The 17,272-nt window shown below is 35.0% G+C and overlaps 1 protein-coding gene across 1 annotated transcript; it reads right to left on the minus strand.

The window, feature by feature from the left end:
* Window positions 1–1,843: 1,843 nt before the first annotated feature.
* On the minus strand, window positions 1,844–14,661 carry LOC106083328 (elongation of very long chain fatty acids protein AAEL008004). The gene is made up of 6 exons (XM_013246264.2): window positions 14,605–14,661; window positions 2,995–3,132; window positions 2,716–2,906; window positions 2,563–2,637; window positions 2,203–2,502; window positions 1,844–2,131 (listed from the first exon to the last, which is right to left on the minus strand). Exons 2-6 carry the CDS (start codon window positions 3,053–3,055, stop codon window positions 1,844–1,846), a joined length of 915 nt encoding a protein of 304 aa, XP_013101718.1. The 5' UTR covers window positions 3,056–3,132; window positions 14,605–14,661.
* Window positions 14,662–17,272: the final 2,611 nt, after the last annotated feature.

The following is a 17,272-nucleotide window of genomic DNA, read 5'->3' on the forward strand; positions in this document are numbered from 1 at the left end:
ATCCATTTGCAATCCCCAGCGACCTACATCAAAAAGAGGTGCTTTACGCGTTCGACCGCTATCGTGATTTTGACAGACGGACAGAGGAATATGGCTAGATCGACTGAGAATATCGAGACGATCCAGAATATGTGTATGTTTATGGGGTTGCAGATCAACATTTCGAGGTATTACAAGCGGAATGACTAGATTAGTATACCCTTTTTTCTACACTTATCTTTCTTATATATAAATTTGTGTTTGTTTGTAGACTCAAAAAAGGCTGAACCGATTACCTTGACATTTTCACAGATTGTGTAGGTTGGTCTGGAAGAAAACATAGGCATTATAATTTTTTGATATGGGGAGGGGGGCGGACCCTCCCCCTTACCCCAAAAGCACTACCCAAAAATAAAAGTGGATCGATCGGGACAATTCGGGATTCAAATGAAAGGTTTTCTAGAGAAGAGTACGAATTTCATAATGAAAGTTGGGTCCAAGTACCTGGGGGCCACCCCAGCCCCAAAACCCTTTAAAATAGGTTTATTTGACGATCATGACAATATGGGACTCAAATAAAAGGTATTCGGGAGTAGATTACGAATATGGTCAGGAAGTAGGAATAGGCTTCATAATTTATTGATAACGGAAGGGGGCGGACCTCCACCGTTACCCCAAAAACACCAACCAAAATTAAAAGTGGGTACACCCAAGTACACATCAATGAGTTCTTTCTGATTCAAGTTTAAACTCAATGATAAGGGACCTTTTTTATAGCCGAGTGCGAACGGCGTCCGCAGTGCGACACCTCTTTGGGGAAAATTTTTTAAATGACCATGCATGGCATTGTACCTCGAAAATGTCGCCAACATTAAGAGGGGATAGACACCGCTTTGTCCGATGTTCTCGCCAGGATTCGAACGCGTTCAGTGTTATAGGCTACAATGGCACGAATTCGAAATCCGCATTCAGGGCGAAGTGTCCCCACCCTAAAAAGATTTTTTTTTTTTTATTCTAACTCAATTTTTCATTCATATTACGTTAGCATTAATTGCTTTTAAGTGCCTAATTGTTTTCACATGCTTCAAGTTTATACGTTTTTTATATGCAGTTTGACAGTTGATCACGTGAAAATCCGAATAGAGTGATAACCCTTAGCGTGTTATTCCTACCTGAACCGTTGTTAGGCGATATGAAATTTTGTGCTTGAAATAGACGGTCGATATGGATTAAGCTTTACAAACGAATGCACTAAGTTAAAATGTCCTGTATCACAGTAGGGGTTTACCTTAATTTGGAAATGATTTTTGTACTAGACGAGAACAAATTGAAAGAAATAAAAGTTTTTAATTCCATTATTTATATAAAAAAAATATTTTGTATCTTTATTTTCGAAAACAAAGTAAAAATACATCGACTTATGAACTAAATACCGGTACTTGGGTCTTACAACTAGATGGTACAATTATTGCTTAAAAAGAACGTTACGGACTATATACACTTGCAATGACTTACGACTACAATAACAAACACTGTTTTGTAATCCTCTCGGCACAAAAGGATGACTTAAACTTAAAACTCGGTAAAATGTAATGGTTATCCTTTTCTTTGTTGTTTTTTCATTTTTGTTTTTTTAATTTTTAGAAAATATTTAACACAGCGACAAGAAAGCGTTGGCTACCGCCTCTCAACGATAGCCAGGATAGAACGATGGCGAGTGAAGAGACAGAGAGAGGGAGAGTTGAGAGTAGAGAGCGGGCAACGAGAGAGAGTTTAGCATTACCCTGAGGTACGTACAGTTCTTTGCTCTTTCCTCCCTTAGAATTGCAGAGTCCCGCTCCCCATGGAGTGCGGGATGGACATCTTAGAGAACCTTCTTGGTCTCTGTATGAATGGTGTTGTTGTTGGCGGCATCCATGGCTGCTGCTTGTTGCTGGCATGTCAAGGCGGCGGCTGCTGCGGCGGCTGCCTTTTGGTTTGCTAAGGCGGCAGCGGCTTCCTTCTTATTTTTGTACGACTTTTGGTAAAAGTCCTTGAAGAGGAAGAAGAAGAACACTGCATTGGGTAGTGTGAAGCACACCGACCAACGGGGATAATTACATTCGGTGTAAAGTAATTGGGTTTGATGGACGAAGATCAGACAGAATTGGATCTAAAAAGAGTCAAAGCAAACATCGAGAAGTTAATCTAGGTTGAAGTGGGCCTTTGGGCAGGGGACCTTACCATTTGCAAGTTGGTGATGTGCTTCTTCCACCACAAGTATTTTTGCATGTGTGGTCCGAATGCAGACAGGAAGTAGTAGCTGTACATGACAATGTGAACAAAGGAGTTGATGCATCCCACAAAGGTACCATGTCCTCCAGGGAAGTATTTGGTAGCAGCCCATGAAATCATTGGCATCACAGAGTGATGGTAAACATGCAAGAAAGTCACTTGGCGCTCATTTTTGCGCAGCACAAAGAACACGGTATCCAATAACTCACTGATCTTGGCCAAGAAGTACACGTAGACGCCTCGGGCTTCCTAGAAATAGAAATGAAATCCATATAGGGATCAATACACACTTACAATCACCAGACATACTCTATAAGCCATTGGTGTTCTGGAACGGTTGACGGGTTGACATCTCCAGTTGTAGGTGCTCCACACAATAATACCCTGCAAGAGGTTTGAACAAAAGATAAATAAAATCAGTCATTGTGAAGATGTCTACAACATCGAAACGATGATATGTACATCATAAACCATCCAACAACTCAGCACCACTTGTATGAAGTTGTAAATAATCATTGACCTTTCCAATTTAAAAGGTTTGCGATCCTTCATGAACTTGGGACCCCATGAAAGCACAAAATACAGATATGCGCCTATCAAGGCAAAAATTGGAACAGGTGATTTGACCAGGAACCAATCATTGGTGCGTTCATCTTAAGTAGAAAAGAAAGAAAGAGACAATAATTTTAGTTATAACAATCTATGTTGTTTGTTCATTTCACACATGGCTGGAATATTTACCGGCTAATTCGGTGAAAAGGAAATTCCAGTAATCGGTTGAGGTAGCGTTCATGTCCTCCATATTTCCGATCGATTGTATAGTCTTCGGCTTCTGTGTCTAAACAATTATAGTGAATTCCAAACCAAATAAGAGCAGATCTGTCAAGAAATGAAAAAAATGGAATGGAAAAAATTATTGAATATTAAGAATTATACATAGAATTTCAGATGGTTGTATGTAGACCTTTTTGCTGATGCATTAAAATATATCTGCTAATATCGAGTCATATTTAGAGATATAGTTTTAGCACATACGGTTTTTCCAATTTGATATTTTGAGTCATTCAAATAATTTAATTTTAAAATCTATAATATATAACATTTAAAAACAAGTAGGCGTCCAACAAGGGGCGTTATTTTGGATTACCTGGTATTTCGGTAGCTGTCACTTTTGAAGCTTTTATAGTTCAACATTTGACGAACGATACACGTTTCGACAATAAATTGAAGTTACTAAAACACGCTACAAAAATGGGGAAAAACTTGCAATCACAGTTCACAAACTTTATACATCTATTGGTCAAGCAAAATTGTCGCATCTGGAACTCGAAAAACCCAATTGTTATTATTGAGAAGCCTCTCCTTCCTCAATGATTGAGTGTTTGGTGCGGTTTATGGTCCGGTGGGGTCATTGAACCTTACTGTTTCGAAAATGAAGTTGAATCAACAGAAACGGTGAATGAATTGTATTATCGAGAGTTGATTAATGATTTGTTATGGTCGGAGTTTGATGGTATTGCTCTGGACAATGATTGCTTTCAACAAAGCGGCGCTACGAGCCACACAAGCAACCATTGCTCTTTTACGTGAAAAATTTCCCGGCCCTGTTATTTCTTGAAAAGGTGATCACAATTGACCAGCGAGAACTTGTAATTCAATGCCTTGCGACTCATTCCTTTGGGTTCACGTGAGAGATAAGGTGTACGTCAACAGCCCAGACTCAAGACCTCAAAGAACGAAATCGTGAGGCTATCAAAGACCTAGGGCAACCATTTTGTGATATGGTTATGGAAAATTTCAGGAAAAGGATATTTTAAAATTGGTTCATGTTTAGATTTAGCTCCCATATTAGCCGATCTTACTATTGTTCTTCTAGATCTTCTAGAGAGCGCAATTTTTTGCCCAATGACTTTCCCCATGACCTTTAACAGTTGCATCAAGCGTGGCCCGAATCTGTATTAAACCTGATATAGCTCCCATGTAAACCGGTCTCCCGGTTACACTTCTTAAGCTTTTAGAGGGCTCAATTCTAATCCGATTTTGGTGAAATTTTGAACCATAACATTTAATGCAAATACCAATACCTATACCAAGTATATTCCGGATCGTTTTAAAACCCTATACAGCTCCCAATTGAATCGATCTCTCGGTTATACTTCTTGAGGTTCTAGAGGTTGCAAATCTTATTCGATTGAGGCGAAATTTTGCATGACTATATGTTGGTAACGGCATCACGAAAGTTATTCTTGAGGTGTGCTATGGTCCAGGGTCGATCGACATAAACCAGGGATTTCAAATAACCCCATAATAAGAACGAGTCTGAGAGTAGGAGTTTCAAAGCGAGCGCAGAAGGCACGATGAGTAGCAAAAATTGAGCGTCCGTTAGAAAAGAAGCACTCGACGGCGAAGACCCGCTGCTCCCTAGACCAGAGCATGATGGCAACTGGAGAGAGAAACAAACTTGGGGACTTCTCCCTGCATTTCCACGCCGTCCCCTCCCAACTCATCGCTTGAGAGTTTTTTTCAAACAAGTAAGTGTTTCTGGCGCACCCCGTAAAAACCGATCTCCCGATTTTATTTCTTGTGCTCCTAGAGGGCGTAATTCTAATCCGATTTAGCTGAAATTTTGCAAGTGATGTATTGTTATGACATCCAACAACTTTGCCTAGTATGGTCCGAATCAATCTATAACATAACCAGTCTCCCAATTGTAAATGATTCAAATCGGTCCATGGTTTGATATAGCTGCCATATAAACCGAAATGAAATATTGCACAATGACTTCTACAATGTTCAGCGTTCATTTATGGTCCGAATCGGACTATAACTTGATATAGCTCCAATAGCATAGAACTCGACAAATGCGTTCGAAATCAGCACGCTCTTTCTTGTTCTCTAAAATATCTAAAATTTATAGTTAGGGATCTTTTTAACTTTTATAAAATTCAAACCCAGGAGTGAACATCAGAAAAATGTTCAGCGGTGGTTATCCCCTTCTGGCTAGATTTGTCAGGTTTCCTGCCATATTAAACTTCCCTAGCTAGTGGTGTCGCTATGTGGCTCGCCGTTCCGCTCGGCATAAAAAGGAGGTCCCTTATCATTATGCTTAAACTTTAGTCGGAATGCACTCATTTATATGAGAGAAGTATACTCTGTTCCTGTTCCTGTTCCTGGAATATTCATGGTTAATCTAGTTAGTAGGCACAATGTATTCAATTACAGCATCCAATTGGGCATCGTTTTGATGTTGTGTTTATCTAGATGGTGCAAGGCTAGACCTTTCACTGCTGAATTTTAAATTTGTTTCACTTTTTAGCAGTGGTTGAGACATTTTTTTTTCAAGAGGAAATTTTTGCCATTATAAATGTCAAAGCTTGCAAAAACAGCAAATATACCCGATTATTTCAATAAATTTTTTTTTGCGAATTTTTGCAACCAATTTTCTTTAGCATAGTTATCATATTTTGAATGTTAACCACTTTTATTTGGTATCGATCAATTTATGAACAAATCATTTTTAAAATTTCCAGAAAAACCTGAGATCGATTTAAAAAATAAAAGAATTCACTCATAACATTTGAAATTTCAACAAATTTGCATATAAGTTAGGGGAATTTTTCAGAATTTTTTTTTCTAGAACACAGAAAAACAAATTTGGGTGTGAAAACAGAATCGCAAATAATTTGAATAAGAGGAGTGCAACATTTGATCGAGTTAAATATCTTTAAAATAAGCAGTGAGTCATTTGAGTTGAAACCCAGCTAGAAATTTATATTTTAGATTAAATTTGCAAGTCCAGAATAGTTTGCTTGAATTTCGCGAATCTATTTTGCATTCTTCTCTAGAGAAACTGGTTAATGTTTCTACATTAAATTTTGCATAATTTATTCAGTTTTTCATTATTTAGTTATATCGAAGGGAGCTTTGTTTTGTATAAAAACGTGATTGAGGCTAGGTGATGAAACATTTTGATATTTCTTTGCAAGGTAGAAGTTCGCCTTTTTTTGACAAAATACAATCAATTTCTCATGAGAAAGAAAAGAAAGAACAATTCTTCCAATATTACAAAACCTTTTTTAAAATGGAGTTCCAACATTAGAAGACTACTGATCAATGCTGTTGAAGTATTATATGGGATTTGGAATTGGACATTGCATCATCGAATAAAATTAATTACAAAATGAGAATTCTATTTATGGACACCGTGCGAAGCATCAATCAACAATTATTGCTTAAGCTTTGTCATGTTAAAAACATGGACAACAAAGTTTAGCCAACGAAATTAATCAAAGAAGAAACACAGAATATTTTTTAATGTATTCCATTGTTTCATTTAGAGCCAGGCCATTGACCTATGCGGCGCTAAGTGGATAGCTACACTTAGTTGCAAGACCTTGCAAAAATCTGCTAGAACTTTCACAACATGCGTTTGACTTGTCCATCTATCTCATCAATAATTAAGAAATATAATTCTTAACAATTCATTTTTTTCGGTTAAGCTCTTGCGCTTCAAATCGACAATGACGATTACAAATACCTCTCGGAAGCTGGGAGTGACTATGCCATTTGAGCAAATAGCTTTGCTGAGTGCCAAGTAAGACATGAAATGAATTGTCTTGGAAAAATTGTCATGTAACCATAATTTATGATCATTAACTATTATTAAAAAACATATACCATATATAAATAAACGCACAAGCTACCATGTATCTACATACATGTCCATGTTACCAGTCTACCAGTTGGGCGTCTATGGTCCATGGAGAAAGATCCATTTGTAAATATTTCCCAATTTTGCGTTTGCCGTTTGCCGGTCGCACCCGCAGCTTGGTGGCGAAATATCACGACTTAGCATTGGAAAAAAATAGTAAAACACTAAAGAAAAAATACAGAAGCAAAAATTAGGTCTAGGTGCCACTTAATATGACAACAATGTGGTCATGATGTATGAAATGGGGATCACTATAATAGTAACAACAACAAATACATTTTAGCCAAGCTTAGAGTAAAGCGAATGGCAAGCAAAAATAATTTCGGACCATTGAGCAATCTTCAAAAGCTTGGAGTGTTTGTTGGCTTAGCAGGTGCACGAGATGCTTGACTGCAAAACATGTCACTTCCGACTGTTAATTTGGCCCATTAAATTAGAAATAAAAAATCTTTGATGTATATATCAATTAAAATGACTAGCAAATATAGAATTATTTTTGGGAGGAAGCTACCACAGGCATTTGCAATGCCATTTTATCCACATTAATGAAATAATTAGCTTACTTAACGCATGACATATGAAGATCACTATTTGCTTAAGAATATTTTTTGAGGAAGTCGCACGTATGGATAATGACACTTGTTTTGTAGCTTTAGATTACCAAAGATATAGAATATTAATAAATCTGTAGTTGGGACAAATTATTGTGTGGTAGAAAATATTTGGGATAACTTCTTAGCTAAAAAAAAGGTTTACGGTTTTAATTATTAAAGAAAATTATGTCAAGGTTTTTATTAACCTTTTTTTTAATATTCTGTAACAAGAATTAAAAAAAAATAAAAACTTTTCCAAAAGCAGAAATCTGTAGTTTGGTTTTAAAAATGTAAAAAAATAAGATATATTTTAAGTTTGACAAGCTGTTGAATCATCTGTTCTCAAAAATACTCTCAATGAAATTTGCTGGTAATACTAGTCAAAAAGTTTGTACAACAACAAAAAACCTATTTGTTTGCTGAAATATCAAACGCAGACTAAATAGTTAAGAAAATTAAAAAAGGAAAATTATTTCCAAGTGAAAGGAAATTGTCCTTGGATTTTTTCATCTCAATCTCTTGAAACTAAATATCTGTTGATTTTTTGGTTTCGTTTTCTTTTGTTTCTTTTTTTTTTAATCTACAAAATTGGTAACAAACAGATTTTTTTACATATTTTAGGAACAGAACAACCTCCCTTCTGAGAGATATGGATTAAATTATTTGTAAATTGTTAGAAATGTTTTATATTTTTTGTACTTTTATAATCAATTTTTAAATATTAACATGGAATTTTCCTTGAAATTAGACGTAACCTTCAACTATTTCACAGGTATTTCATAACAATATTGTTTATTCAAAATTGAAACTTGTAAATTAAATATTTGTGGCTATACACTTCTTTAACTTTGCGTTCTCGCATATTTGCATTTTGGTAATATTGTTCTTGTTATCTTTGTTTTTTCTTGACCACTAGCCTCTAATGAGAATTAGTTCATAACCTGTCTAACTGACTACGTGACCTTGTCATCACTCGGTTGGACAATGAATTGACAAATATTTGTTGTCTCACGCGGATTTAATGCTTATGCCAGACTAAATGACTGCCTGGCTGCCTGGTTCTGTTTGTTTTCATCTGCTAAGCCAACTTTTTCAAATTTCATGAAAAGAATCGTTAAATCATTATCACCCAAACCTGCAAGACATGACCTGTACCAGCGAATATATTGATGGTCATAATCATATGCCATAGGCAGTGACTCTGAGGCTATGGCCGGATGGTTAAAATCTACACAGAATTGCTTGGCTGGTTATCTTTATGGCTTTTGCTTTAGATGTATGTGTGTGTGTGTGTGTGTGAATGGGTTAGCTAAAGGGGAACAAACATTCTGTGTTTGTATGCTAATTAATGTGTTTACTAATTATTAATTAATAATTATTTTCACCGATTCATGTTTGCACTTAAAAACGAAGAAGATTTAAAACTTGTCAAACAATGTTTGTCGTGCTCTATGTAGCTTAGCATTTGGTGGCAATTGGATGCTATAGGAAACAGCCTTCAATCGAGATAACTTCTAGTTTTGGTTTTTCAAATTAAACAAATATGTGATGGCCACTACTATGTAAAAATAAATCCTATTAAAAGTTATTTGCATTTCTAAAACAGCTACAAAAATTTTTTGACTGCAAGTCTTTTTGTGGCAAACTGTGAACGCCATTTTTACACATTTTTTGCCTTATTCGCCATAATGAATGATTTAGTGTCTTAATGGAAAACTTATAAATATAAAAATTATAGTTTTAAAATCTACAAAATTCATAAAAAATAATGCATTTTATAAAAAAAAATAAATTAAAAATAGCCCTAACCGGTCATTTTGGTTGGTTTGATCTTTCTAGTGTTAAACCAGTACACAAAGTGCTAAGTTCGTCCGGGCTTAATCTTGGGAACTCGTCACCTTGAATTCTGTTAAAAATTTCTCCATATCAAATTTCTGCCAAATCAGGCAAAAATAAATTTAAACAATTGCGGCTTGTAGAGGTCCAAGATGTCAAATCGGAAGATCGGTTTATATGGGTGCTATATAATTTTTTGAACCGATTTGGACCGATTCGTAATGGTAATTTACTACACACAATGTTTTAGTCCAATCGAACGGCAATTGCATTTTCTAGGGGCTCAAAAAATCAAGTCTAAATACCACTTCATATTGGAGCATATCCAGATCTGAACCATATCGGGCTATTTGCAATCTCCAAAAGAATTACCAGTGCACGTGAGCTGTTAGCTTTACGCGTTCGACCGCTATCGTGATTTCCATATGACGTACGGACGGCCAAGGCTAGATCGACTTAGAATTTCTAAACAATCAAGAACATATATATTCTTTAGAAAGTCGCAGCTGAATATTTCGAGGTGTTACAATGGGAATGAAGAGATTAGCATACATCCATACTATAGTTGTGGGTATAAAAATGGATTTGATCATCAATGTAACTTTTGTTAGAATATTTTTTTATTTTATTATTTCTTTCAGCTTAATGACTATTTTTAAAATTTATAATAAGAAATAAATTGTTTTTTTAGAGGAACGTAAGGTAAGCTTTTCTTGATTGTATATTGCAAGTGCATTGCTGAAGAAAACAAAAGACTTAGAACGCAAGTAGAAATTCTTAGAACCATCTTATTGTTGCATACTTTTAGGGGAAAGTTGGGTAGCAGTATAATAAACATATATGTGCGCAAACTATTGAAGTGAAAGTGATGAATAGATAAAAAAAAAATATTTATTCACGACGGTACTTCGAGTACTCGAGCTAGCAGAATATCGATGGCATTTTTCGATAGGTATTTTTCGTATCAATACTATCGGGAAAGTTAATTTGGCAAATTGAACAAGAATGAGCAATCGGACACTGAATGTATATAACACACATAGCGCCTGTGGAGAGCGCAATTTTCGTTTGATTGGGTTAAAATTTTGTACAATAATTTCTCTCGTGATTTTTAACTGGATTTATTAAATTTAGTTTTACTTGGTCTGTGCATTGATATGCTTCTATATAAACCGATTTCCAGATTTTATGTTCTCATTTTCGTTCGTCATGTAGGTGATGGGATATTAAGGACAGTATCGATACTAACGAAACTTTTATTATTATTATCGAAAATATCGAATTTTGAATATATCGATAGTTTATCAGCTCTGCAAGGTATCCTATTTTAAATTTGAATACCAAATCTGTTTGTTTCTCTCATGACTTCCAACCGACTTTATTAAATTATTAAGCCGATTTCCAAATTGTTACTTTTCATTTTCGTTTGACATATAGGTGATGGGAAATTAACGATAGTATCGATTCTATCGATATTTTTTGTTAGAAATATCAAAAGTTGCGTATATCGATAGTTTGCCAGTTCTGCAAGGTACCCCACCCTAAATTTGGATATAAAATTTTTATTTTTAAGTTTTTTTAAGAATTCAAACAAAATTTCGCTGAGATATGAAATTTTTGAAAATAGGGGTAAGTGAGAGGAACCGCCACCCTTCAGATATCGAAAAATGAAGCTTTCAGTTTCAGCCACGTGTTCTACACGTGAAATGTAAAGAAAATAGGTTCAGAAGTTTTTGAGTCTATACGAAAAAAAAAACAAATAAATTGATTTTTGTATAAAAGATTTAAGAAAATCCAATACATATTTTTTTATATATACAATTTAAATAAATGTATATAAAGAAATAGTAATAAAAAAATACCATGAATCTTTTTAAAGATGATTGAACAAAAAAACTAAAGCAAGGAAATATTCTTTGGGGTGTATTTTCTCACAAACATGCAATTGTCTTTAGACCTTTCATTGAATTAAGCAAACTATGGAAAGACGAATTATGGAAGAAGATGACGAAAACTTTTTGTTTGTATAGAATAAAGTAAATTATGGGAGGAAGATATATACACATGGCCTAATTTGTAATGACTTTTTTAATGGTTCTATTGACGATGGGCTATTGACGATTTAATGATATTCGTAACCCATTTGTTTAAAAGAATCTGGCAACTGTAAACAGAATATAAAATTTGACCTTTTTCAGCATAGAAACTGAATGTTAAACAGGTATGGACAAGGGTGTGACTAATTTATTCTGCTGCTCGAAGGTCAAGTTGGAGATCAATACACATGCTTCTAAAAATATGTATTTCTAAGAACGGTTATTTAGTCATGTAAACGGCACGTGCATAAGTAAAATCGGAACATCCAAAAATTACACAGAAAATATGTATTGTTAAAAGATCGTAGCTGTAGCTAACAACTAAATTTTCAGCCAAGACGATGTTCATATTATGCCATGCAAGAGATCTCTTGCTATTATAAATTATAATTAATACGATCTCACTTTAAATTCACAAAGCTATTAAATTCCAGACACAATACATTTTGTTTTTAACATTTCAAAGAAATCATGACTTGTGTAAATTAGGTAAAATCTAGAATGAAAACGTTATTTAACGTTCTGAACGAGAAAGGTGAAGACTTCGATTGGATTTGAGGAATATTTTATTTATGTGCAAAATTTCTGCAAAAGCACAAACAACCATGAATATTTTATAGAACAAGTTTATAATTTTATATTATGTTAAAAGAAATTTGTATGTGAATAGGGGAATGGGAAAATACGCTACAGCAGGGTTTTAATGTGTAACAATCATTTTATTTTAAGGCACAAACCAATTTATAATCTTCAATCTAGAATATCTATATTTGCTGTTCTAAGAGTTTTTACATTTTTGCTATGATCGTTGTTTTCGTATTTGTGTGCAAAAGATTTGTAGTCGCGGATTAACTAACTGTGTGTGTGGTGTGCATCATTCCCACAGAGGTGAGTGAGTGAGTTGTACAGATGGAGAAGAAAAGGTATCTAATAAGATCATAAAATAAATACGATGAAGTTGTAGGGGAGGAGTTCAAGCTGAGAGTGTGTGTGGCTAGCTATATGTAGCTGAATTCCAACTGTTTCGAAGCCACCTATATGACGCTAAACGCCTGCTTTGGAATTCAGGCGAGAACAAAACATTTTCAGCTGTGGTTATCCCTTCATTAATGCTGGCGGCATTTGTCATGTTTGCATGAACTAGTCTATAAAAAGTAGCTCCTTATACGTGAGAAAAACCATACAGCGTAGTTGACACGAAGTGTTACTAAGTTCATGGTGATATATCTGGCAAACTAGAAATGGCAACTACATGATATTTGTTTTATTGGCAGATTTTTGCATTGTTTACAAGCCACCAAAAGCATTTGATTCTGAATTTATTTAAAAAAAAAATTATTCACAATAGAGTTCAAGTGTAATAGAGTGATTGCGTTATATTTGCCTGAAAAATCACTACCGACTATTGTTGACGAACTCAAACACCTCAAAGTGAACAAAATGTTTGTGTATTGTACCATTGCCAAAAGCCATGGTGGAGTTGAAAAAAAAAAACTGCAGCAGCGCCTGAAGTGGTTGCCAATCCGATGGACTTTTCTATTTGAGCCATTTTAGAGAACAAGGTAAGAACTAACAAAAATGCCAGTATCGAAGCCATTACATTCGCACAGCTTCCAACTTGTTTTTTGACTGACTCAAAGCGATAGTTAGGGTTGAAAGTGATCATATCGAGCAAAAGGGAGTGGATTCCGAAAATTAGACTATTTCCACACATTTTTGAATATGTTAAAAATAGTTTCACACAAAAAAAATGTGGTCGTTTGAATTTATTACGTGTCACCTACACAGTGTATCAGACCACACTCATTGATATGAGAGAAATATCTCCGCTATCTCACAATGGAATGTTCTAAGGAAGGGAATGTTCTTAGGAACGGAATGTTTTTAGGAAGGGAATGTCTTTAGGAAGGGAATGTTTTTAAGAATGTTCTTAGGACATTTTCAACTGTTTAGACTTAAAAGATCTAAATTTTAAAATCGGTATTCACAAAACTTAATGCAGATTTATTTGACTGAACTTTGAAATAAATTTATTTCAAGGCTTCGAAATCTTAAGGCATTCCTAGATTATTTTTAAAAAGTTTAGAAATTTGAATAGGCAAATTGATCCCCTATTTCGGTATATTGGAGTTATACTATTGAAGCTGCTGTAGGAAATTTCAAGATTCGATTTGACTTAGATAAAAGGGAAAATGGTAGTAGTTATTGCATAAGTTAGATTGGAGGAGGATTATACCAAAACATTGCCTTGCTATCCGCTGAGGCCTTGTATGGCCCATTGTGATTCCTCAATCTTCTCTCTGCTTCAGCAGCAGGGTTAAATCGATTACACCGAAAGTAGTTTTAACAAAGGTTTTTGAAATTAATTTTTGTATATCTATCAAATATATGACAAATGTTTCGGTAATATTAGGACAATTGCAAATAATGAATCATTTAGGAATGCTGCCTTGAACAAATTAGTTAAAATAATTTAAAAAATTTATTAACAATAGCCAATTGCTCCTTGTAAAAGAATGTCAACAGCAAGTGTTAGTATATTATTAATAGGCATAGATGACATTGTTTTACAAAGATTTGTGTAGGTTAGTAGTAAATGACCATGCAAAGGTCATAAGTATTTTCCGATAGATTAAAAAAAAACATTGGATAATCCTTGCACGAAGTTTACCCAGTATAATTTTTATAACCTATTAAAAATGCATGCTGCATAACATTTGAACTAGTAGTAGTTTACAATATCGAAAGACCGCAACGAAGACCGTCAAGAGCAGCGATGACACATGAGGAGGTTGACAGATAAATCTTTTTGACGATGGACTCAATTTTTCATGCAGGCAATCACAATCACAAAAACGGAAAATTCAATGTCATAACACAGCTAAATGACATGTTCCAAAAAAAACAAAAATCATTAAGAATTTTTAAATGTCACTGTATTTCTTTTTTGAGTTTTTTCGCATTGCAAGTTATCGGAGCAGAGCTTATTCACATCTCTAATGACTTGGATGATAAGGCGATTTTTATGTTCTTGTCCCAAAATCATACACAACACTTCTCACTTAGAACACTGTTGCAAAATATTTAGTGTCTGCTCTCAGCAGGAGCTGCTCACCTCTTATGTGTTAGTCGTACAACAAGTCTTAACTTGTTGATGTTATATCCGTGTTATTTGTTTCTTGTTCAAAGTCTTTTTCGCTTTGGGCGTGAATATTGTTTTCCTTAAATCACATATGCAGTATTGTTTTTTTTTTGTTTTCGTTCTTTCCCAAATTGTTTTAAAATTTTCTTGGATTTTTTATTTGGTTAGAAGAACTATTTACGCTCAACTATTTTGTTCACTACACTCGAAACCTTTGACATCCGCTTACCACGACTCCCATTCACAAACTGATCAGTTGGGTGAATGTGTACGGCACTAAGTATACAATCTCTGCAGTGCTACCGGTACCTTTGGCTTTGCCAAACTCTTGATGCCGCATGACTGGGTTAGCAAGCCTGCGAGCGGCAGTGTGTGTTTGTGTGTTGGCTACAAAACCCTTACACACACGCACACCACGCCATCTGTTGGGTGTTCTTTGACAACTTTTTGTGTGCTTGGCTTTGAATGCCCGTGTGCGTATGGATCAATTTGCATATGTATGTGGTATAGGCTGTAGTGTGTGCTCGTCCATAGACCTTTTAATTAATGCATGTGAATATGCGCGTTCGATTTTTAGAGTTTTGGATCATCCACCATGGACCTCCCAATGGCAATAATCAATGGCTTCATTTCAGTATTGGTTTGGATTTGGTCAAAAGAAAATTAAAGACGATGCACTAGTACAGAACACGGAGCCAAATAAGAACATGGCAAGTCTAACAAAACGTTGCGTTTCAACTTGAATTTGTTTCGACGGTTCTTTAGCGATAAGTCCATTAGCGAACATACATTTCCGATATTCATCAGCCCATCATCGTCCACATTTTCTTCGTTGTTGTCTCCATGATTTTGGCATTCTGTCATATTTCTCTCTGTTAATTTTCTTAATTAAATTTTTTCAAGCCAGTAACAATGGGGCTGTTTTAATGCTGTTGCTGCCAGCGATATTATTCACTTTTGGTTTTCGAATTCTTTTGTGTATGTTTCTATACATATTTATTTATTTGTTTCTGTTAACAATTTTAGTTTATTTCCTGTTGCGACAAGTTTAAGATGATAATTTTTACTGTTATAACTGTTAGACCATCTTGAGATGCGATGGTGTTTGGCTACACCAAACACTTTGGTGGGGCTACACTCGGTGATGCTTCAGAGCATAATAATCTTGACATTGAACTTGATATTTTCTCTGGTTTCTCGTCCAAACATACCGGACACACACATAAATGGTTAGTTAATAATGCCAGCGGATACATACATAAATGAAAACAAGAAATTTAATCATGATTTGTTCCAAGCATTCAGTTTTTCCAAATTCCTTTTAAATTCTTCTTTTGACTATATGTCACGCGATCAAAAACTAACAAAAAGTTTGTTGGATAGATAAAAGATTACAAAATTGCCTGGAATCACGAAATTATTTAATCAAATAATTTTTAACTTTTAAATTTTCTATTTTTCTGACAACACTCCTTAATGATTTTGTTCCTCAGTTTTGTAAAAACTAGTATGAATCTTTTTTTTTAAAGGGGGTACCGGTAGCTAAGTTGGTAACAGAATCCGATTGCTGGTCCAGGGGTCAGTCTAAGTCAGTTTGATTTCAGACTGCAATTATAATCTTACCAAGTTAAAATAAGTAGAAACGTGTTAAGTTCGGTTGTGCCTAATTTTTTATGCTCACGACCATATTTATCTTCCTATTTTATTATAGCTCCAATACCACATACATATTGTAGTTATATCCAAATATGGGCTGGTCCGCATTGATTTTGATTCAGATGCCAGAACTCTTATACAAGCCACGGTTTTAGCGAAATTGGCAATTAATCCGCTTTGTATGGGATTAAGACGATAAATTGGAAGGTCGATCTATATGATATCTATATCTAAAAATTGGCCTGATCTGGTCTATTTTCTGGTTGGATGACGGATGATGAGACTTATAACAACTTATTGTTTAAAATTTAGCGAAATCGGTTACTAAACACAGCAGTTATGGGCTTTATGCCCTAAATCGATAGATTGGTCTATATGGCAGCTACATCTAAATATAGTACGATCTAGACCATACCTGGCCCGGATATCGGGAGACAAAGAACAACTCACCGCTATAAATTTCAGCGAGATCGGTTAATAAACATAGCAGTTATTGGCTTAAGATGCTAAATCGGTAGATCGTCTTTATGACAGCTATATATAAATATGGTCAGATCCGGAACATATTTAAGTCGGATAACGGCAGGCTTAAATTAACTCACAGTTTCTAATATCAGCCAATTCAGATAAAAGATGCGGCTTTTATGGTTTTAAGGCCATAAATCGGAATATCGGTCTATTTGGCAGCTATGTCCAAATAAAGTCCGATGTGGCTTAAAACAACTCACTGTTTCAAATTTGAGCGAAATAGGATAATAAATACAGCAGTTACGAGATTTTGACCCTAAATCGGCAGATCGGTCTACATGGCAGCTACACCAAATATGGTCCGAATTGACCCGTTGAAGGACGGACACTGTTAAATCATTTTAGAATTTTACGTCGATCAGGAATATATATATTTCATGGAGTCGGAAATGGATATTTCGATGTGTTGCAAGCGGAGTGACTAAATGAATATACACCCTATCCTATGGTGATGGGT

Source organism: Stomoxys calcitrans, chromosome 2 (genome assembly GCF_963082655.1).
Source record: "Stomoxys calcitrans chromosome 2, idStoCalc2.1, whole genome shotgun sequence".
Taxonomy (NCBI): domain Eukaryota; kingdom Metazoa; phylum Arthropoda; class Insecta; order Diptera; family Muscidae; genus Stomoxys; species Stomoxys calcitrans.